Genomic DNA, 24,266 nt, shown 5'->3' with positions numbered 1-24,266 from the left:
TCAGATTATTTAATACCAAATCGAGTAATTTTGGAAAAATAGGGTTTTATGTTTCAAGTTCTTTATATCTTCAAATATTTATTCATGGTGTTTGGTTTGGTTGTTTTGTATAGAAGAAAATTGCTGTTTTTGATTTCGGTTTTGCAGAACATGCTTGAGTTTTGCAAAAGTAGAGGCAAAACAAAACCCCATTAATTTGTGAATTCATTCTTCTGTGGATTGTTATCCTCATCTTCACAGTTGTCGTTTCACTATATTTCAGCCAACTCATCCTCTGGCCTTCTTCAGAACTGCGACGGGATAGGAACGTAGAATCGTGTAACTTGATAAGTCACGTCTTCCGCTTGATGTGGATTGCGAACCCACATGACATTTTTTACCATTCCTTCTGATCCAGGGCAAGTTGGTTGATGGACGCCAACTGTTCAGAGATGTCCAATCGAAAACAATGTCTCTCCGCTTTCCTCTGCCTCTTTTATCTTCTAACATACAATCGAAACATAACTTTGACATGGCCAGTGGTTGATCGTTTGACATGGCCAAAACGTTTAAGGGTTTTACTTTTGATTTTATCAAATAGAGGGGGTAGGGAAACAGTTTGACGGAGGGCGGATATTTTGTTTTTTGTTCAGGCGATGTCACATAATGAAACGCATTACGTGAGTTTGAAATATTTCAATGCGACTGGCTAGTTATTTAGCTCATGTGATACAATCAAGGTCATATAAAACTACTGGGTGGACTTAAATTAAATAAACTTTTACTTTAACAGTTATCGGCACCTTTTTTGATCTTAGAATGGTGCTGTGTTTTTAGAAAGCCGCCTAAGCCAGACGGATTCTGTTTGTTTTTTAAATTTATCCCCAGTAATTACTGCCTTCCATAACTGTTGTCTCACCTCTGGCCAACTCATCCTCCATCCTTCTTCAGGTGATTAACCACAACAAGATAGAAATCCTGAGTCTTATAACTGTAGCCCCGGTAATTACCGCCTTCCATAGTTGTTATTTCACCACATTTTCGCCAAGGAATCCTCTGGCCTGCTTGAGTAGGATTGAAACAGCTATCTTCAGACAATGCTCACCTGGAACTGTAGAGACTAACACCTCTATCCACTGCACCATGGGCTCCGAAGGGCGATTAAGGTTGAATTTTATGGTCTTATAAATCCAATTTTGTGTTCTTATCTCGTCTTCCATTGTCAGGTCTGTACCAGAAGGTATTATATATTATTTTTGTTTCCAATATAAATAATAAAAATAATAAAAATAAAATAATATATAACATCAATGTTTGATGAATTTTAAGTTAGAAAATCAAGATCTTCAAACATCTGGTTGCATCCATCCATTTTTTGAGTAAAAAGATTGTAACGCTTGAGGTTCGTAATATTTTTCAACTTTTAAGAGATGCAAATATACCATCTCTGATGATCAGAACATTGCACTCAATTCAAATGTCAGAGTAATACGCTCTCCTATCATCTCTATTCTGAGGGTCTCACATATCGTGGGGATATATATATAACATTACTTTACTGATAACAAATTTAAATTTTTAAAATATAACATACTCTTTGGAATTTCGTCCAGCTTCAACTCCCATATACATAATCAAGTCTTCCACTCTCCATGATGAAATTAAATTGGTCCCCTAGTGAAAAAAAGGGGAAATTTAGATTTTTTTTTTTTTTAATTTTTCATAATGAAAAAAAAAAAAAAAAAAAAACTAAATTTTGGTAAAAAAAATGTCAAGGTTTAGTTTAGAAAGAAATGAACGATATGATTAAGTTATAGATATATGTTTTTTGTTTTTTGTTTTTTAGATGGGTACTTATCTCATTCAATATCAAATATAATAAAAAAACCATGGTTTGTTTTACAATCCACAGAGGTACAAAAAAATTGTCAAAGAGTATGATATTTATTAGGTGAATTTTTGCTACAATTTTGCTTTATTTTTTACTAGCATTGCCCAGTTGTAATAAGAAAAATTTAAAAAAAACGGTAATAAAAAAAAAAGCAAAATTTTGTAGGAAAAAAATAAAAATGTCATGTGCTGGAGGTGCAAACTTGCATAATTTAGTAACCAAACATGTCAATGGGACCACGAGGACACAGATGTTAACTTTTTAAAATAAAAGAACGAAACAACAATTCATGCAAACTGCATCAAAAGCAAGGTTTTTATTTAACCCTCCCCCCTTTAAACAAAACAGCATCTCTAAATGAAATAATTGACGATTTTTTTTTCCAATTTTCGACATTATATTTCCAAGAGATTGCTCTTTCTAACAGTGTCACTTCCATGCCACTTTGATGCAGATGACAAAAGCTTTTAACAGACATACAAACAACTGTCCTTTATATAATAGACTAGGAGTGTGGGGGGGGGGGGTACCCGGCGATGTCCGGGTATCTTGAGGTAAATCAAAACTCCGGGAGGGGGGGGGTAAATAATAAAAAAAAAATGTTTTGGTAGGTGAGTATGAGAATCGAACCCGTACCCTTGAGTTGGAAATTAATGTGTGAAAAAAAGAACCGGGCGACGTTAACCATTAGGCCACCACAACATACAACATACACAGGTTTGAATTTATTTATTTAACTATAAAAACAGATGTGCGCTATAAAAGTTAACTCTGCTGCTTCCATTTGACCTAATTAAGAAGGTCAAATAGAAGTCACGCAACGTTTAGGTTTGTTTATCCAAATTTGACTTTTTTGCCCCAACAGATGTTGGGGAGGGGACACCAGCTCCCAATTGTCCAGATTGAATAGCAACTGTCTGATATACAAGATTGATCAAAGCTGATTGCTTCTGGACGTTTCCCAGTGCGATTGACAGAAACGCTGTTAGCTTTGAATTAGTTCCTATTTTTTTATACGAAAAAGCCTAATAAACACGTGAGAAGCCAAAATAGCAATAATTTTGTAAAAGTCGATGTAAATAAATCTATAAGCTACATGCATTCCCAAATCCTAGATATTATTATCTAGGACCTATACAAACAGTTGTAAGCGATCGTAACAAACCTGGGACCGCGTGCGAGAAAAGCCTTTGCCAGACATACACGAAATGGTCACACACATTTTGCCTTTTATATATATAGATTTGCGTGGGGGGGGGGGGTACCCGGCGTTGCCCGGGTGTTTTTAGGTGTGTGTATGAAGGGGGGGGGATAAGTAATAACCCTAAAACGATGTTAAAAAAAATCGGAAAAACTAAAAACAGCAAAAAAAAAAAAAAAAAAAAAAAAAAAAAACGCTGTGTGTATAGGGGGTGGGGGTGGGGAGTAAACTAAAGAAAAATAAAGAAACGTTGCCCACGTGTCTAAAGATGTAAAAGAAAAATAATAGTTTTGGTCGTGAGGCTGGATTGAACCCGGAACGCGGAGGTGAAACTAACTCCAACCACTTAACTGTCTAGGCCAAGAGTAAGAGGAATTGATTATAATGTTAAAATAAGGCTTATAAAGCGAGTGAAAGAGGTTTGATTGACAGATAGCCACTAAATGAGGTCATCGTGGGAGCGTTACGAGATGACATAGCAGTATTTCGTTTCCTGTCTCTCTCTCTCTCTCTCTCTCTCTCTCTCTCTCTCTCTGTTTGCGTTTGTGTATGTCTCTCTCTCTCTCACTTCGTCTTCCTTACTCTAAAGACTGGAAAATGGCGTCTGGCTGTAAAACTTTTGTAAAAACTTCGATCGTTAATATTTTTTGTAAGCGTATTTTTTTTTTTACTTCACATTTTTGGCTTGTTATTTTTTGTTTAACTATCGTATCTAACTATTTTGAATGTGCTAATAACTTAGGTAACGTTGCCATAGCGTAGAAGTTCATAGTTTAGCTTGTGTAAGGGTTAATTTTCTTTTTACCGATAACATGTTTTTTTTAAATTCAGACTGCCATTAGAGCTGGCTGACGCCAAGATCACATGACATGACTCAGCGGGTTTTAAATACAAGTTGACCCAAAATAAACAGCCGCGTGTATACTTTATGTAGAAGAGTTGGCGCCTGTATTTTTTGGGGCAGTTATAAATCGATTTAAAAATATGTAATGTTTAACATTAAAATGTCACTTTTTTGGGGACCCCCCCCCTCCCCTGCAGAAAATCGATCAGTTGACGCACTTCTGATGGTCCTTTTGGGCTAATTTTTCGATATTTTTCGTCCGGAGGGTGGGGCTTTAATCTGATACCAAGTTTGTGAATTTTTGTTCCGTCGGTCAAAAGTTTTTAGCAGACACACAAACATACATACATTTTCGCTTTTATATATATAGATTTGTAAGTCATTGTCAATACTTCAAAGATGTAAAGAGACATCGCAGCCATTTTTTCTTGTTCATACATAGCAAAACACTCCTTGTTTTTCAAGCCAAATAAACATTTTACATTGAATAAAAACACTAAAAACTTATTTAGCTAGGTAGAAAAGTAATTTATCTTGTATTTGATAACATTTGTTATATATTTGTTTTTTGACAACTTTTTCATACCTCTGTGGATTGTAAAACAAACCCAAAAAACTCAATCCTAAAACTAAATTATATTTTAGCATACATTTTGTGTTATTAAAGTAGATAGAAAAAAAGAACCTTACAGAAACAAACGTTGATTAACACACAAATAACTTCAAGAAGCAGTGCATATGCTAATCTATAGTGACCTCCTAAGTTGAGGCTGTCAAGTTGAGCACAATCTGGTGGCTAATAATTAAGCAAGAGCAGATAACTCAGAATTAGTTGATTCTTCATAGATAATCATTTTCAAAGATCATAAATTCATTTCATTCTTTTTTTCACTTATTAACAAGTTTATAAAAGTAATAAATTTTCAAATCAAGTAAATAATTCATAAAATTTACTTTATTTTTTTATTTATTACATCAAAAAATTTGAATACTTAAAAAAATTAAACTAAAACATCAAAATAATTAAAAAGAAATAAAATAGAAGGAAAATGTTGTTGCAACTAATATCAAAGGGCAGATAACTTGAATCAACACAAATGCTGGTCATAATAGATGAAAAAATTTTCAAAGGATCATTAATTCATTTATTTTTTTAATATAGAGATAATTATTGTACCTATTTACTATGCCTCCCCACGGGACAGAGTTAGACACCAGGGTCGTTTTTTATCGTGGAGAAAAGGTACAAAAATAAAAATTGTCTCAGTCGTGAAGGATTTCTCCTCCACCGAAAGAGAACAAGAAAAGGAAGTGCAGCATCTGAAGAACACTTTGATCTTGACCAGAGATAATTATTGTAGTAAGTAATTTATAAAACTCCATTTAATTTTATATCCATTACCTACAAAAATAAACTGTAAAAAATAAAAATGAATTACATAAAAGCATCAAATCATTAAAAAGAAATAAAAAGAGAAAAAAATCTTGTAACATTGGAAATCAATAATTAAAGGGCAGATAACTAAGGGCGCATTTAACAGTAATCAATAATTAAAGGGCAGATAACTAAGGGCGCATTTAACAGTAATCAATAATTAAAGGGCAGATAACTCAAAGAACGCATATACTAATCTTAATTAACGGTACTGGGACAATTATTATTTTTGGTAACCAGAGTGCCCCCACTTTTTGCCTACTTTTAGAGGAGCTGGTTTTTACCCCACATTAAAAACGGCCTTGTGCCTAATTTGCTTTGGTGGGGAAGCAAATAAATACATTAACGGTATCAATAATTAAAGGGCAGATAACTCAAAGAACCAGTGCATATGCCAATCTTAATAGATAAAAGAAACACATTTAAAGGATTACAAATCCATTCTTTTCTTTTTCATCTTGAACAATTTTATTATCATAAAGATAATGAATATTAAATCAAATAACTCATAAAATTTGTTTTATTTTTATATTCATTGCATAAAAAAAAAGATTAAATAGTTAAAAAGAATTAAATTGATATATCAAATAATGGTACTTGTATAATTTAATCAAGACATTAAAAAATGAAAATATCAACAAAAAAAAAAAAGTTTATATTGTGCGTATCATTATGAAATGAAGTTCTCAAAAGAAAAAAAAATTTCACTTAATTTCATGAAGTAGTTTGTTTTTTTTTGTTTTTTGTTTTTTTATAGCGAAAAAACATGTTATGATACCGAGCAAAAGGTTTGATTTTTAGGAAGAAAAGCTAGTAATAAAGATGGGGAGGAAGTGTCAGCGCTTTAAACGGAGTTATCTCCCCATAACATGTTCAAAAAATTCAAAGATGGCTACCTTTAACATCCTGTTATAAAAACATGTTTTTCGGCTGTAAAAAAAACTACTCAATCAAATTAAGTGAAATTTTTTTCAGAGATCTTCAGTCCAAAACAGATACGTACAATATAACCTTTTTAAGATATTTTAATTTTTTAACATCTTGATTAAACTGTACAAGTACCCAAATAATTAAGAAATGTAATCATTTAAAACTAATAATAAAAGAAAGGGCAGATAACTCAAAGAACACATTCTGCTAGTCTTAAAAGTATGAAAAAAAAGAAAAAAAAAAAACAAAGACGACCAATGAAATAATAAATCAAAGTTCAAAATGACAAACCTTCGTGTCTTTGTAGTACGAGAGTTTTGCTTGGGAAAATTCAAATAAATATTTTTTGATTCCTTTTTTATCACTGAATTCTAATTCTGCTATCAATGAGTGACCCGGGTCATACTGAAATAGAAAAAATAAGAATGTTTATCTTTGCTTTGTTGAAAAAAACTAACTCGACTGAAGAGAAGCAGACATTTTTTTTTTTTTTTTTTTACATAGGAAGCACCATTTATCAAGACTCTAAGCCCACTCGAGGATAAGGGTTATTGAGTATAAGGTAGTCAATAGGATAATATCGTAGTAATCATTAGTAGTAGAAATTTGATAAATTCGATTATGTAAGGGGACGGTTTATCAAAAATTTGTTTACGTTGGACTTGAAGACTACCAACTTGCAGTCAGCTGGAAACAGGCAAACGGAAGAGAGTTCCACAAGCATGCAATTCTAAGAAAGAGGCTTTGTTTATGGAATCTACGTTTAGGTTTAGGTACAGAAAAAGAGTGGGGAAAATTATTGACAGTGGTTTCAGCTAGACGAGTGTTTTTACGAAAGTTTGGTGAAGGGGGCATAGATTGGAGCTCAGACGAGCACTTGCCATGAAAATAACGATGAAAGAGCAACAGGCTCGCACCATCTTTTTTTTTTTTTTTTTTTACACAGTGATCACCACTTATCAAGGCCCGGAAGCCACTCAGGGATAAGGGTTATTGCAAGTACATTACGTTAGTGTGGAGATTTGATGAAGTGTTTAATTAAGGGGGCGGTTCATTAGGAATTTGTTAACATTGGACTTGAAGACATCCAAGTTGTAGTCCAGTGGGAAGCAGGCAGACGGAACAGAGTTCCACAGGCGTGCAGTTCTAAGAAAGTTCTGTGGGAAAGAGGTTGCAGGGAAGAGAAAAGGGTATCCCCTACTAGGCTACAAAGTTTATTTTGAACTGTCAAGGCAGGATAAAATTTTTCTAGCAGCTCCTGCCCAGATGTGGCAACAGTACTCAATCCTTGAACGTACCTGGTTTTTATGTAAATAGAAATTGCATCAGCAGTAAGATTTACTTTATTTTTCCAGTGACTTTAGCAACAGATTTGATGTACGTGTTCCATTTCAGGTCAGGAGTAAAGGTCAAGCCCAGGAGCTTGTAAAAACATGGAGCTTCACTAAGACGAGAGCCATTCATTTTAATTGATGCCAGATGCGTATCATAGAATTCATGATGTAAAGATAGAAGCTTGGTTTTATTTTACACCAACCATTCAATTTAAGTGAAGTTTTTCCCTTAGTGCCAAAGATAACCAAGTCATATATAGCTTTGGTTCAGTGCAGCAAATCTCATTCAGCAAAAGTTGGTTTAGTTGTGGTCAAATTTGTAGAAGCACACCGAATTAATGTGTAGAAGAGAAGAGATCTCCCTGCGAGATCAAGCAAGAGGTAAGCTAATTTACATATAAATTGACTCGCGCAAAGAGCATAAAACCGGTTGACAAACGTCACATGCTATCAGAGTATTCCACCGCGATGAATAGACCTCGCTAAAAATGTTCTAGTAGTGTGGTTCGTATTTTTGTAACAATTTAGTCGGTAGTTTATTTGTTGCTATAATAAGGTCATGTCAAACGGTTTTCTTTCATTCTTTTGTCTCAATTTCATTCAATGAAAAATATTTTTCTTTTTCTTCTTTTACTTATTTCGTTCCTTCTTTTATCTTTATTTTTATTACACGTTTCATATTGTGCTGAGGATTTCAGTTTTTCCTGCCAAATTGGGAAAAAATATTCAAATCGTCCAATCACTTATATATACTTATGATCCTGGCAACACATGTAATTTCTTATTGATCGATTTTAACGCACTGTTTCTTAAGCAATTAATTCTGTTGGGTTTTATTCATTTGCAAATCATTACAATTACAGAGTACAAAATAGACTTCGTGGCTTAGTGGGGGATGCCCTTTTCTCTATCCTGCAACCTCTCTCCCACAGAAGAGAAGTTGCGAGCCTATCCTTGTTTTATCGTTATTTCCATGGCAGGTGCTGAACTCCAATCTCTGGTCCCCCCTCGTCAATCTTTCATGAAAAACACCCGTCTAGCTGAATCCACTGTGAAAAATTTCCCCCACTCTATATCTGTGCCTAAATCAAAACGTAGATTCCATGAATAAAGCTTCTTTCTTAGAACTGCACGCCTGTGGAACTGTTCCGTCTGCCTGCTTCCCACCTGACTACAACTTGGATGTCTTCAAGTCCAACGTTAACAAATTCCTAATGAACCGCTCCCTTAAGTAAACACTTCATCAAATCTCCACACTAACGTAATGTACTTGCAATAACCCTTATCCCTGAGTGGCTTCTGGGCCTTGATAAGTGGTGACCACTGTGTAAAAAAAAAATATTTTTTAAATATCACAGAAACAAACAAATAAAAGGAAAGAAAAGAAATAAAAAATCCGCATACAAATGAAATGCATTTATTCATTTATAAACTTCATCCACATCATCTCATACATTCCAACCGAGAGATCATTTTAAGATTCTTACCATCCCTTTAAGTGCAACTTAAAAAAAAAAAATTTTTTATTCCGTTTTAACTCCAAACAAGGCACAGTGCCACTTTGAAGTAGGGGGCTACTATCGGGTACATAAGTTGAAGGGATATTAATGAAGGGAGATGAATAGCAACATGTTTGAACTTCTGCATATCAGCCCAGTTAGGAAAACAGAATCCAAGAAGGGAGTTCCAAAGTCTAGCAATTCTGGGAAAGAAACTATTGGAATAGAAGGCTTTCTTACATCTAGGGGTCTCTACTGTGTAGGGGTGGGATTTAGCTACTTGTCGGGTTTGTAGGAGGTATTTACTTCGAGGGGGTACAAGTGCTTGTAGTTCGTCAGAGCATTAACCATTAAAATTCTTGTAGAACGTAGAGGGATGCAACATTTCATCGATGGGACAGAGGCTGAAACTTGGATGACAGTTCAGAACCTATCAGATTGGCAACTCTCTTTTTTACCTTGTCCAGGAGTGAAAGACAAGCAGCAGATGTGCCAGCCCAAATATGACAACAATACTCCATACATGGGCAAATGGTGGCCTTATAGAGGTACAGGATACTTTCAGGCGTAAATAGCTTTCTAGCACGGTAGAGAGAGCCCACCTTCTTCACAGCAGCCTTGACAATGCTGTCAATGTTTCTGTTCCAACTCATGTTCCCTGTGAACGTTAGGCTGAGAAGTTTAAAAGAAGTACTTTCAGGTCCATAGTTATTACTGGTTAAGAAGGTTTCTTGTAATTATTGAAGGAAACAAGCTTAGTCTTGGCAGCACTGAATGTGACCATCCATTTTTATCCCCATTCCACTACAGATTAGAGGTCTTCCTAAAGTGTTTCTCTCTAGCACTTGGTTCACCAGATCTGAGATCGAAACCAAAACCTGAAAACAGTAAGTCAAGTACAATAACGATTAGGCCAGCTTGACACGATCTTTAAAAAGTGTTTTAAAACTTACTTATTCTTAACATTTGTCGTGTGAATGATTCAGGCATGCGCATTTGTGAAATAGTTGATAAACAGATAAAAGTCTGATGACCCAACGTACCAATTTTTAAATTTTTACCCCTTAGCAGCCCTTTTTCCGGATGAGAACCGATTAAAAAGGTTTCCACATGTCTGAATACTCTATATATTTAATTTCATGTCTAGATCAAAAATTTGTTGAGTATATAGGTTGAGAAGTGTCCTCACGCACACATTCTCACTTTTATAGATATATAGATTAAATATTTACAAGACAAAAAAAAAATCGATTTTTTTTTTTCAACTGAAAATAGGAACATGAAAAAAATTATATGAAGAAAACTATAATTATAATTAAATAATTATTCTTTATAACTAAAGAGATTAGTGTTGCATGCTTATGTAATCATCGGTGTAGGGGTGACAATTTCTGTAGATCTTGAGATTCAAACACAGCTACAAAGTCACTCTTTGCTCCATTTACTAAGCCTCTACCTTAAAGTCACCAAACAATTGCTACAGGAATAAAGAGGATTAAGAACTAATGTAGTATTGGGAATCCCAGCTTAATTGCTATCTAGGTAGTTTTAGAAATAGAAAGTTATGTAAGTATATTTTCATTTCCCATCAGCGAGTTGGCAGGGTTAAAAAAGGTTAGGGTTGACAGGTATCAACCTAGAGAGAATGCACCGGAAATTAGGGGTGACACAGGAATTGTGGTCGTAGGCTTCTGGTTGACGACCACATGGGCTGAGAGTGGTTTAGGCAGTAGAGGAATACAGATCGGAGATATCAAGCTCTCCGACAACCAGGATTCGAGATAACAGGCTTGCCTTGAAATAAAAGATTGAAGCTTCAAATCCATCTTGTTGTTTATCGATGCATCTGTCTGCAGTGACCACTCCCCAACGAGATGGCAGTCCAGCGTCCAAGAAGATATCATCCGCTGGCCAAGGCAACCAGGTATGTACGCATTATACATTGCACATATAGGTCTCGAAGACTTCCAAAGCAACAAACAGTGTAAGGATAAGAACACCAACACACACATAACAGTCAACTGCATGTAAGATAGTAAGAACACATCCACACCCATATATGTAAGAACACGCACACACACACACCCATATATGTAAGAACACGCGCGCACACACACCCATATATGTAAGAACACACACACACCCATATATGTAAGAACACACACACACACACACACACCCATATATGTAAGAACACAGACTCTTAAAAGTACGCTTAATAGTAAAAGTAACAAGAAACAGTAAAAAGAAAACAAAGTAAAAGTAAACGATTAAATAAATAATAAACAAACACGCAAACACCATCTTTAACAATTCTATGGCGGTTTAAATCTGTCAAATTTAAAATAACGTTTGTGAATGCAACCAGAAAAAGGTCTCGTCATTTCAGTTTAAAAGTGTGGACATATTGCTATTGAATTTTAATATGGCTAATATATATCCGATTGTTTTTTATCTACAGACTTGTAAGGATAAGAACACCCACACACACATAACAGTGAACTGTACGTAACATACGTAAGCGCATATACACACCCATATATGTAAGAACACACACACACACACCTATATATGTAAGAACACACACACACCCATGTATGTAAGAACACACACACACCCATATATGTAAGAACACACACACACCCATGTATGTAAGAACACACACACACCCATGTATGTAAGAACACACACACACCCATGTATGTAAAGACACACACACACCCATGTATGTAAGAACACACACACACCCATGTATGTAAGAACACACACACACCCATGTATGTAAGAACACACACACACCCATGTATGTAAGAACACACACACACCCATATATGTAAGAACACACACACACCCATATATGTAAGAACACACACACACACCCATATATGTAAGAACACACACACACACTCATATATGTAAGAACACACACACACACTCATATATGTAAGAACACACACACACTCATATATGTAAGAACACACACACTCATATATGTAAGAACACACACACTCATATGTAAGAACACACACACACCTATATATGTAAGAACAAACACACACTCATATATGTAAGAACACACACACACTCATATATGTAAGAACACACACACACTCATATATGTAAGAACACACACACACTCATATATGTAAGAACACACACACACCCATGTATGTAAGAACACACACACACCCATGTATGTAAGAACACACACACACTCATATATGTAAGAACACACACACACACATATATGTAAGAACACACACACACCCATATATGTAAGAACACACACACACTCATATATGTAAGAACACACACACACCCATATATGTAAGAACACACACACACTCATATATGTAAGAACACACACACACCCATGTATGTAAGAACACACACACACCCATATATGTAAGAACACACACACACTCATATATGTAAGAACACACACACACTCATATATGTAAGAACACACACACACACTCATATATGTAAGAACACACACACACCCATATATGTAAGAACACACACACACCCATATATGTAAGAACACACACACACCCATATATGTAAGAACACACACACACCCATATATGTAAGAACACACACACACTCACATATGTAAGAACACACACACACCTATATATGTAAGAACACACACACACGCACACACATAACAGTGAACTGCACGTAACATACGCAAGTGCATACATACCCACACCCATATATGTAAGAACAAAGACTCTTAAAAGAAAAAGTAAGCGAATTAAGCGAATTAGTAAAGTAAACGATTAAAATAATAAATAAATAAGAAGCAGGACACATCAAACATTTACGGAAACACCAATATCAAGTAGCAGACATCAATGATCATGGCTTTCTCGTCTCCTCTGCATTCAGCCTTTCTGATAAGATCTATAGTCGTGTTTTCGGCGATTTTTTCCTTACATCAAGCTTTTTTCCAAACCGTTCACCCACATTAAATGGTTGAAGAACTTTAATTGTCTTTGACGGTATTAAGTAGAGATCTGCTGTACTCTGCCTTATGCATGACGTCTTCGTTTGTCTTCCGTTCTATCGATAAGATTCGTAGAATTTTCCTTAAAAACTATATCTCTCCTGCTTCCAAACGACTTTCAGCCGCCTTCGTTATTGTCCAGCATTTGCAACAGCAAAGGAGAATTGTATATATATATATATATATATATATATATATATATGTTTATATTTATATTTCTATATAAAGAATTCACTCCTTAATCAACTGATCATTATGTTAGGCTTAAGAGTGGATAATGTAGGCTATATTTAGTTTAAAGAGGGAGAGGACAAAGGTCTTTGTGAAAATTCCAATACCGCCATTTTGTTTTTTTCTTTTAATTTTAACATGCATTTATTTGTGGTTCCAAAACAACGCATTTCATTTATTTTTTCACATGTTTTGTTTTTTTTTTAAGTCTGTCACCACCACCCCACGCCAACGCATTCTTGCTCTCAACTTTCACACATCCATCTTGCCTGATGCACACTTTACTTCTCTGCTGACCACATCGAGCATTTTTCTCTCTTTTTCTTATGATGCAAGCTTGTACACACTTGCTAATTTGCATACAAGCTTTAACGACTGCTGCTGCTGCTAATATTTTCGCTAGCAAGCTATCTTTCGGCTGCTGCTGCTATTTTTCAGCTGCACTGTTACTCCATCTTACGTACAACCTTACATCATGGCGGGGACGTTAGCTTTTCCTAACAAATGAAACATCGCAGAGATTAAGAATATTCCAGAAAACTTACATGCTCTCTCAGCTGAGTACTTAGGTGCGCTTGTCTGACCAACAGAACAGCTGACCGTGCATCTGCATCGTCCCAGTTTTGCCACTGGCCAATCACATCTCCTATGACCTCGAACAAATGAACTGGACGCTCTGTTAAAAAATTTGAGAAAAAAAAAGTCATTCAGTACAGACTTTATGAAGCTATATAATATGAAACCTTGATAATCTGGGTTGCTTGTTTGTTAGCACATTGTATGTTTTAGACAGTGGAACGAATGATAATGAAAGGAGAAGTAGTGCGAGGATAGAGGGGTGGAAAATGCAGTAGTGAAAATTTAAAAATGCGCACAAAGAAATCTTAAGAAAAATTCCAAATCTCAAATTTTTTTGGTCGATGTAACCGTCAACCTTTTTCAGGCTTATCTTGTCAGAACACGGGAACGTTTCTGCTGGATCTGGGAATTTGAACAGAATTTCAAACAGAACGGAACCCTTCCACAAAGACTCATGGCATAGTGGTTAGAGTAGATAGAAAAATCAATTGTCAAAATGATATTCTTTTTAAGGTTCAAGGTTCAATTCTCAGTGTGGATGAAAAAAAAATACAACTGTAAATTACTTAGAAACTCTATCCAGTCATGGCTGATGGAACAAGAGCATGCTACCCCCGTGAAGTAAATAAAGGATTCCGTTTGAAATTCCATCCAAATTCCTGAGTCTGACAGAAACATTCCCAAGTTTGACAAGATACACCAGAAGAAGGTTGGAGGTTAAATTGACCGAAATGTTGTGAAAATGACACCCAAGATGAGAACAGTAGTTCAAAGAACCCAAATAATATTGCATACATTCATTAAAAAGATGATTGTACTTATGCAATCGACTAAAAAAAAGTAATTAATGTCTTTAATGAAATATTTTTTGTTTGAATAAATTTCATGTTGTTTAATGTGTAGTACTTACCAACACAACAAACACCCTCGTGTTTGTGCCTTGTATAGGCATGCGCGACAACAAAACTTGGGTTTTTATAAGCGGAAGTCTCAAGATTGTCAGGAATCTACAGGCGCATGCGCAAGAGAAGGGATTGAGATAGTGGTATAAAGGCAGGTCGAGTGAGAAGGTTGGGGGGGTTGTTGTCATTGGACGTTACAGCGACGCATGCGTTAGCAGGTGATTAAGAGGCGGTTTATTTTTGTGTGTCAAGTCGCGCACCTCGGTGAAGGTCATATAAATCGTTCACCTCAGTGAAGGTGAAGGAAAAAAGTTGTTGAAAAGAAATGGAAAACCTTAAAATATATATATATATATATATATATATATATATATATTAGTGTTTGGGACAATTAATCAGAATCAGAATCTAGAATAAAAAAAATCATAACTTTTTCAAGTATCGGAAAAATGTGTGTATTTTCCGATGTCAAAAACGATTCTTTTAATTGGCTTTTTTATTTGATTTTCTGTAAAGAAAATTCTTTCTATTGCTGATATTAATACTAAAATATGAATATCTACTGATTTTAAATGATTAGTAAAACTAAAATCGATAGATCATCCCTCACAAGCGTATCTTTACGCTTGAGAAAACAGCTGCACATTTTACATGTGTTTTTTATGGTAATCGTGAAAAATAACAACTTTTGAGTCAAATATTTAGATATTTATAAAGAACTGGAATCAAGAATTTAATAGGGAATTGGTAATTGTATCAGAATTGGAAAAAATATTGGAATCATCCCATCCCTTCTATATCTATAATATAAAACTGAATGTCTGTGTGTGTGCGGTCACGAATAGACTCCTATATGGTTGACTATTTTAAAAAACTGATTACATATAATGATAGATGTATCGAGACACAGGAATGGGTATGTTTGATCTGGCAGAACGGTGATTCATTAAAATTGTGGGGTCTGCATTAGCGCCTGGTCCACAAAGTATGGAAATAAAAAATTTCAAAATTAAAAAAAAAAAAACGTTTACAAGTGTTTTTTATATAGATGTACATAATATTTTGATAAGTATGTTTTAACTTAAATAGGGATGGTATAATAAAATTGTGGGGTCTGCATTCGCGCCTGGCCTCCATAGAATGGAAATAGGCACAAACTTAATTAAGACATTTCATATCTATCTGCGTAAGTATACTTTGATAATTATGTTTCAGTTTGAAGAAATATGGTATAATAAAATTATGGGGTGTTCGTTCGCGCCTGACCTCCACAGAATGGAAATATGTCACAAAGTTTAACAAGGTTTTTTAATATAGATCCATAGAATATTGTGATAAGTGTTTCAGTGTGAACAGGTATGGTATAATAAATTATGGGGTTTATCTATTTTATTTTTACTTTCATCATATTTTGCTTTGGTTTTGATCACCCCAAATTCGAAGCTATCTCTTTACAGCCCTTCCTTTTCATAACCTATCATACTTCCATAAATCAGAGTCCATTTTCTGTAGGCTGTTTTTGAACCCAGTCAACGACGGGTACTTTTGCTAGTATATATATAGAGAGAGAGCTAGTAATAAGTAGTAACGCTACACATTTAAACAAGATTAGATAAACAGCTTCCAAAATTCATGCTAGAATTGTCGACACTGATTAAAAGGGATCTGGGATTGGCTGGGCAAATATTGCACAATATTTCTTCCTCAATCGCGTTGCTTTAAAAAGTCATATTTTAGACCAGTTGACATGCTCATGTTTTGATTCTGGGTGTTTTTTTTTATTTTGTTGAGATTGGGTTATTCGACCGATTTCTCATATGGAGTGTTAGTTCCACATTTCAGCTTCAACATTACGTTTCAGGTGTAAGGTGTCGAATTCAAGAATCTTTCTGTCAAAGAAATCTGAAGTTACATCAGCCGAAACGTTGTGAGAACAGTAGTTCGAATTTAAGTCATTTCAGCCCATTTTTCCGTCATTTTAGTTTATCTTTAAGAATTTCATGTCAATCCTACATTCACGCATTCATTCATTACACAAGAGTATGCGACTAATGGCTATCGGCCTTGTTAGTTGAAATTTCACAAATTTAGCCCTTTTCTTAAATTTAAAAAAAAAAGGCTAAACTGCTTTAAAAATGGCTAAATTTGCAAAATTTGGCCTAAAAATGTGGTTCTAAAATGGGTGATTGATTTACTAGAACATTACATTAGAAACTGATCACCCTCTACAAATATTCATTTTTTATGTTTTTTTTTTTTATAACGTGAGGACCAATGTTCATTTGATAATAATCTGCTGAAAATCTTGAAAAAAAAAAAAAATGAAAATAAAAACAGGGAGGGGGGGGGGAAGATTCTTCAGGTTCGCCATTTTTTTTTTTAAACATTGTGTATTCATTACAGAACAAAAAAAAAAAAAAAAGAAAGAAAGATGGATGCACTTACCCAACATTCCCTGTGAAACGACTTCAAAAAGTAACCAATTTACATCTTTAAGGAATATTTTTTGTTTGACACTTTTCAGCAAATCTTCTGCTGACATTTGAAAAGATCCCTGGAAACAAAAAAAACAAAAAAACAATTTAACTGTGCAAAAGATTTTTGAAAACAACAAAGGAAAAAATATTGTAATACATAGCAAACGAATTGCTATAGTCCTTGTCCAGTATTCCTCTTATATTAAAAAAACCAATAAACTAGTCTATACACACTCATGACGAAATGAAAAGTCATATTCCAAAAGTGACGGAAAAAATATATATGTATACATAAATTTATTTTTTTACAATTTTTTAATGATTAATGGTAAATCGTATTAAAAAGTTGAAAAACAAAAAACTTGGAAGTTTGAATTATCTCCCTTAGTTTATTTCCTTATATAGTAATACGATAGAGTGTGTGTTTTTGTGTGTGCCACGCTTACATCCCCGTCGTTTAATTGTTATGTTTTTCTATTTCTTGTCATAAATAATTTTACCAAGAATTCTTCATAAGTTTTGATTTCGGTTTCGACTATAGCTGATGGCACTTAAATCATGTATTTTTTTTTATAAATAGTTTCATCAAAAATTCTTCATAAGTTTTGGTTTCGGTTATGGCTGAAAGAACTCAAGTTTATATACATACATTTTTTTTCATAAGATTTTATTTCAGTTTCGATTCAAGCAAATGTACCCAAATCATATGGATATATTTTTTTTATTTTGGAAATCACAACTTTATAACATATAAAAATCGATAGAACATTAACTCTATAATAATATACACAAAATCTGCAAGAATTAAAATATATTTAAGCGTACTTTAGGACTGAGCTTTGCCGGGCGTTCATGTTAGCTTCGATAAATACTTCTGCAGTTTTAACAAAAGAGCTACAATAATATGCGAGCGTTCTATCATTGGCCTTTTGGTCAAGATCAAGGTGTGGTATCTGTTCTTCGGGTGCTGCACTTCTATTTCTTGTTCTCTTTCGGTGGAGGAGAAATCCTTCACGACTGAGACAATTTTTATTTTTGTACCTTTTCTCCACGTTAAAAAACGACCCTGGTGTCTAACTCTGTCCCGTGGGGAGGCATAGTAAATAGGTACAATAATATGCGAGCGTATCCATTTACACTGAACATCTACAGAATGCCACATCAATATATTACATATGAAAGAGTCCCCCTGTGGAATTTCCACAGATCCGCTAGTAAAATTTTATTTTCTTAGTTAAAAATAAAACTTCTTGGTCAATTTATATGATTTTTGGAATATGATGTATTCATTTCGTGATGAATACATACATCATACAGAATTTTTATTTTTGCTTTTTTTTTTTTTAATATAGGGTGGATTGTAGGCAAAAAGCAAAAAGTTTTACATACATTAATCATAATAGGCTCTGAATCGTAGACACCAACATGAACGTGGAGGTTTAATGAATTGAGGTCTTCCTTTGTCTGATTCATCTAAAGAGAGAAAAGAAAAAAAAAAGGAAAATGAAAATAAAAAAAATGAAAAAAAAAAAAATCAAGGATGAAAAGAAAAAAATCAGACAAATAAAATTAATGATAAAATATTTATAATCAGAATACATATTTTCTGAAAGTATGCATAAATATTTTTTTACTGGACCAATCTATGGGCGTTGTCATAAGGTGCAGCAAACAAAGTATTATGTTATCCTTCCAATTCACAGTTAAGCATTAATAGGGATTTGTATTTAATGCAAAAATGAGCACAAATTTTAAGCATAATTCAACCATCAAAAATACTCATTCTAAATCAACGGGCAATAACTTTTGCCCGTTTTTAACAGACTAAAAGTCTAGTCTATATGATATTTCTGTTTGTCCATTCCACATTTTCTTGGAAACTACTGGGCCGATCTGGTTGAAATTTTGTATGGCTATTGTGATAAGGTGCAGTGAATTAAGTATTATGTTATCGTTTTAATGCACCATTACGGATTAATAGGCATTTGTATTTAATGCAAAAATTAGCATAAATTTAACCATCAATTTGACATGAAATACTTATTCCAAGTCAACGGGCTATAACTTTTACCCGTTTTAAACTGGCAAAAAAGTTTTTAAAAAAGGTCTAATCAATTAAAATGGTTTTAAAAAGTAAACAAGTGTATACAAAAATTTATAAAATAGTTCTCTCCCCTTATTACCCCCACCCACCCCCAAAAAACAAACATCGTGAACATAACAAGGATTTAAAAAAAAAAAAAAAAAATCGTAAAAAAATCTTTTTACAAAAACGACATTTTTGCAGTGCATTCCATGAAAAAAAAAAAAAAATGGAAAAAAAAAAATGAAAAAAAAAAATGAAAAAAAAAAAAAAAAATGAAAAAAAAAAATGAAAAAAAAAAATGAAAAAAAAAAAATGAAAAAAAAATAAGAACTTACCGATTTTTTTATCTCGAGATCACGTAATGCTTTCTGTATTTTGTTTTCAATTTCTTTTTCAGGCTTCACCTACAAAAATAAAACATTAATAAAAAAAAAAACCTTAGGAAATTTGCAGCAACCATACAGTAACATTTTCGGATTTAAATTCTTCCTATCTCTCTCACACACACACACACACATATATATATATATATATATATAAGTGAGATAAGACACTGATAGAAATTCAGATGAAAAATACTGATAGATATTACTTGAAGTAATACTTTCAAGGAGATCCTAGCCAAAAAGGAAAAGCTCAATATTTAAGAATAGAGCAATATATAAGTTTCGTGGTTCAATTTTAAATTCTGAAAAAAAACAACATATGGAGGCATATATTCGCCATTGGTACTCTTCCGAATATCATAATCAAGATTATTTTGCTATCTTTGGTATTTTGATAACTATACTATTGATTCTGATGTCCATTGCACACTTAATTTAATGCTCAAATTCTATTACTCATGGGGATAATTACAATGGAATGGTATATCCACCCAATTTCGGATATATTTTGTCAACACTGAGAAAGCATTTGGACCAAAGCAAATAACACACAGTCAATGCAACAACGAATAAGGCTGCCCGGTATACTTTTCGTAAAATCACTAAGGAGCAGTACGCTTTCGCTATATGGGGATATCACTTTCTCCCATGGGCCTATTTTCTGCCCACCCAGATTTATAACCCCGAATGACATTGGACTCCTTCCGATAATGGACTACCCAGATTGTATCAACTTCTCTTTTAGTATAATTTTCTCCATATAATTATCTGCAACCACTCAAAAATCTATTTTCAATAATTGTGCTGAAAAGCAAAATAGCGTCCATTCGCAGCTGAGCATTTTGCTAACTGCATTTCATTTCCTCTGATGATATGAGCCATTGTTGAAAATCCATGGATTAAGGAAATTAAAATAACCCCTTCTATATATTCCTTTTGTCAAGCAATAAATTCTTAAATCGAATATATGTCTCTATATGTTGTTTTTTCAGAATTTAAAATTGAACCACAAAACTTATATTTATATATATATATATATATTTCTTCACAATATTTTTTTAACAATCAGTTGGCATGGAAATCGGTGACTATAAGGTTTACAAAATATTACTGGCGGTAATATTATATAGGTTATCTCATCTAAATAAGAATTGCTCGATATGCAAGATCGAGCAAATAAATTAAATTGTGATTCAATGAATTTCAAAAAACCCTTATTGAAATGAAGTGGTTGAGTTTCATATCAAAGATTTTTATTATTCTAAGCAAGACAAAGAATACTTTAGTATAATAATCTCCTTAACCTATAGGGTTTCGATGTCTACCATCTCATCAGAGGAGAGAAAATATTAGCAAATATTCATAAAGGTATGCACCCTATTCGCTAAAGTCAGTGAGACATGGAAAGTCAAAGTCAACATAATTAAATTGTCTTTAAATTATCAGAAGTCCTGTAGCAAGAGGATTTGCAGAAAAGGATATGAAAATTGTAGATCCAGATTGCTTGGTAAAATCCATGGTAGGCGTTCTTTACAGTAGTTGGGTAATAAGGTTTCATTTAAAACTACATGAAAAAAAAAACTCCAAATTCCATCAACGTGCAAATTTACAAAAAGAATGAAAACCTTTTTTTTTTCCAATAAAAATTACAAAAGATTTTACTTACCTCAAATAAATATTCATGGTATTGTATAATTTCTCGAATAACTGTAATCTCTGTATTTGTTTGGTTGAATGAATATTGACCATTCTAAAAACAAAAAATTGAATTTTTTTTACAAAAATGAATTTCAGTGAATGAAATTAATTATTTGATTTGTAAAGACTTTTTGTGTTGCATATTATCAAGTACATCAGCTAGTCCTTAGCTGAAAAAAAAAAAAAAAAAACGAACAGGATACATTATAGATAGAGGTCAGCTGGGTTCAGGCAGTTGACCGTTTAGGCAAATCAGGCCTATATAGGAAACAAATTTAGCGGACGTGATGTTAGACAAGGGAGGTAAAAACTTGAAGTTAGGTGTCTGAAAGGAAAATCTAGAGCAAGCAGCCATTTTTTTTTCATTTTCCTGACACACCCACCAATATTAACAATGACAAAAATCGACAGCCTACAACATTAAAAATAAAACAAGAGGAGATTGAGAGAATACTTTCTATTGATCCAGTAGATATCTCACTGCTGATGCAATTCTCTATCTATATAAGAGCCAGGTACGTCCAAGGATGGAATACTGTTGCCACATCTGGGCAGGAGCTGCTAGAAAGGACTTGGCCTGCTTTGATAGAGTTCAAAATAGACTTCGTAGCCTCGTGGGAGATGTCCTTTTCTCTTCGCTGCAACCTCTATCTCACAGAAGAGATGTTGCGAGCTTGTCTCTGATGTATCGTTATTTTCATGGAAAGTGTTCGCCTGAGCTTCAGTCTATGGTCCCCCCTTGCCAAACTTTCACAAGAAACACTCGTCTAGCTGAAAACACTATCAATAATTCCCTCCACTCTTTATCTGTGCCTAAACCTAAACGTAGATTCCATGAACAAAGCTTCTTTCTTAGAACTGTACGCCTGTGGAATTGTCTTCCGTTTTCCTGCTTTCCAGCTGACTACAATATGGTTGTCTTCAAGTCTAACGTAAACAAGTTCTTGATGAGCCGTTCCATATAAGTTAACAAATTTACCGAATTTTCATTACTAATGATTACTATATTTTCCAATTTCTACTGTACACTCTTTAACCCTTATCCTTGAGTGGCCTCTTGGCCTTGATAATGTGGTGATGCCTGCGTAAAAAAAAAAAAAAAGAATACTTAAATGAACTGCATTAGGAACGGCTAGTAATATTGAGAACAGTGTCTTTTAAATTTCTCTGATTATACAACCTTCAGATGTATCTCACTTTGACTAGCTAACACAAGTCAAACAGGATGTATTGTAAACAGGATGTATTGTAAATAAGGGTCATCAGGATTTAGGTGATTGACTTTGGGTGATGTTAAATTTCGAATGAATGGAAAATCCAGAGCGAGCAGATATATAATTTGAGATAATTTGATTTCAGCTTTATTTTTTTTATTTTTAAATCTTATTCATGCCCAAACGAGGCATATTGGCACTTGGAACATAAGGGATACTATTTGGGATTGTGTCTAACAATGAACTGTACGGAACTGAGCAGCGAGATGTCTGTTCACAGTACATTTAAACTTTTGCGAGTCAGTACAGTTAGGAAAGCAGGAGACTGGGAGGGAATTCCAATGTCTAGCAGTTTGAGGGAAAAAACTACTAAAGTAAAAGGGCTTCCGGAATCTAGGGGGCCTCAATAGTGAAGAGGTGGGATTTTGCTGCTTGTCAGGTTAGTCAGGAGTATGTATGTTGAAGGGGCACAAGTGCTAGGAGTTCATCAGAGCACATTCGATTAAAGTACTTGGTGATGATTACAGTTCACGTGTTAAGTCCTACGTCAATCTTGTTTTGTTTTTTGATTGCTGTTATTTCAAGTTCTTTACATCTACAAATATTTATTCATGATGTTTGGTTTGGTTGTTTTGTAGAGGAAAATAGTTGCTTTTTTTTAGCAGAACACGATCAAGTTTTGCAAAGGAAAAAAAAAACAATAACATTAATGGTTGGTGCATTTTTGTTAGGAAGCCAATATCTTCAGACAGCCCGATCTCATAGTCATAAAGAGGTTTCAATAAAAAAAAAAAAAAAAATACTTTATAGCCTTTATGTTTTCCCTTATACCTATGACCTTAGACTTTTTAAAACTGAGGTCAATAGGCATCTCTTGTCTTTGCAATAATCATTTTTCATTCTTGTTACCTCCTTACATCCTTACATCAAATGGCTTTGTGCCTTGTCTGGAGCGATTAAAAACAAAAAAAAAAAAGAAAAGACTTGTTCATGTAGCTGGTAAAAAAAAAAAAAAAAAAGAAAACATTAATCACAAAAGCGATAAATTAACTTTATAAACAAGCCGAGCATGTAGGGTTCCCTCCTCCACAAGTGAAAAATTTACTTTAACCATGACTAATGTTTATGCAAAATTTAAAAAAAAAAAAAAAAAATCCAAAGCATGGTTATTGAGAAAAGTGTGAACAAAGAAATAGATGAACAATTTGGGTGCAATTTTACCCCTATAATGGTCCCCAGGGGGGAAACTAGAGTTATCCTAAAAAATCCGTTCTGGCAAAATGACTAATGTTTGTGCAAAAATTTTTTCAAAAATCCAAGGCATGATTATTGAGAAAAGTGTAAACAAACGAATGAATTAGTGAATTACTAGGTTCAAAATTTACTTTGTTGGGCAACTAATAAAACTAGCAGGATTACCCAGCATCACCTGGTGGAAAAAAATATAACTTATTTTAGTACCAGGCTATTTTTAAATATTTTTTTCGGGTTAAATTCAAGTTTCACAATATCTTTTTTTTATTAAATTGTTAGGTGGAAGCACAGAAATAGTTACAAAACACCCTCCC

At 33.9% G+C, this 24,266-nt stretch overlaps 1 protein-coding gene across 3 annotated transcripts in view; it reads right to left on the bottom strand.

Moving 5' to 3' along the window:
• Nucleotides 1–24,266, bottom strand: part of LOC145266631 (arf-GAP with Rho-GAP domain, ANK repeat and PH domain-containing protein 2-like) — a 277,212-nt gene that overhangs the window by 4,713 nt on the left and 248,233 nt on the right. For all 3 annotated transcript variants that reach the window (XM_080122551.1, XM_080122552.1, XM_080122553.1), the window contains 7 exons: nt 21,453–21,536; nt 19,736–19,804; nt 18,704–18,787; nt 17,283–17,391; nt 13,902–14,032; nt 6,572–6,685; nt 1,574–1,653 (listed from right to left, as the gene is read on the bottom strand). In XM_080122551.1, coding sequence (XP_079978677.1) covers nt 1,574–1,653; nt 6,572–6,685; nt 13,902–14,032; nt 17,283–17,391; nt 18,704–18,787; nt 19,736–19,804; nt 21,453–21,536 — 671 coding nt within the window. The remainder of the gene's footprint in view (nt 1–1,573; nt 1,654–6,571; nt 6,686–13,901; nt 14,033–17,282; nt 17,392–18,703; nt 18,788–19,735; nt 19,805–21,452; nt 21,537–24,266) is intronic.

Source organism: Euprymna scolopes, chromosome 41, assembly GCF_053919585.1.
Source record: "Euprymna scolopes isolate OS-2025 chromosome 41, ASM5391958v1, whole genome shotgun sequence".
Lineage (NCBI taxonomy): Eukaryota > Metazoa > Mollusca > Cephalopoda > Sepiida > Sepiolidae > Euprymna > Euprymna scolopes.
Note: the sequence above shows the minus strand (reverse complement) of the source record. Positions and strands in the feature narration are given on the sequence as shown.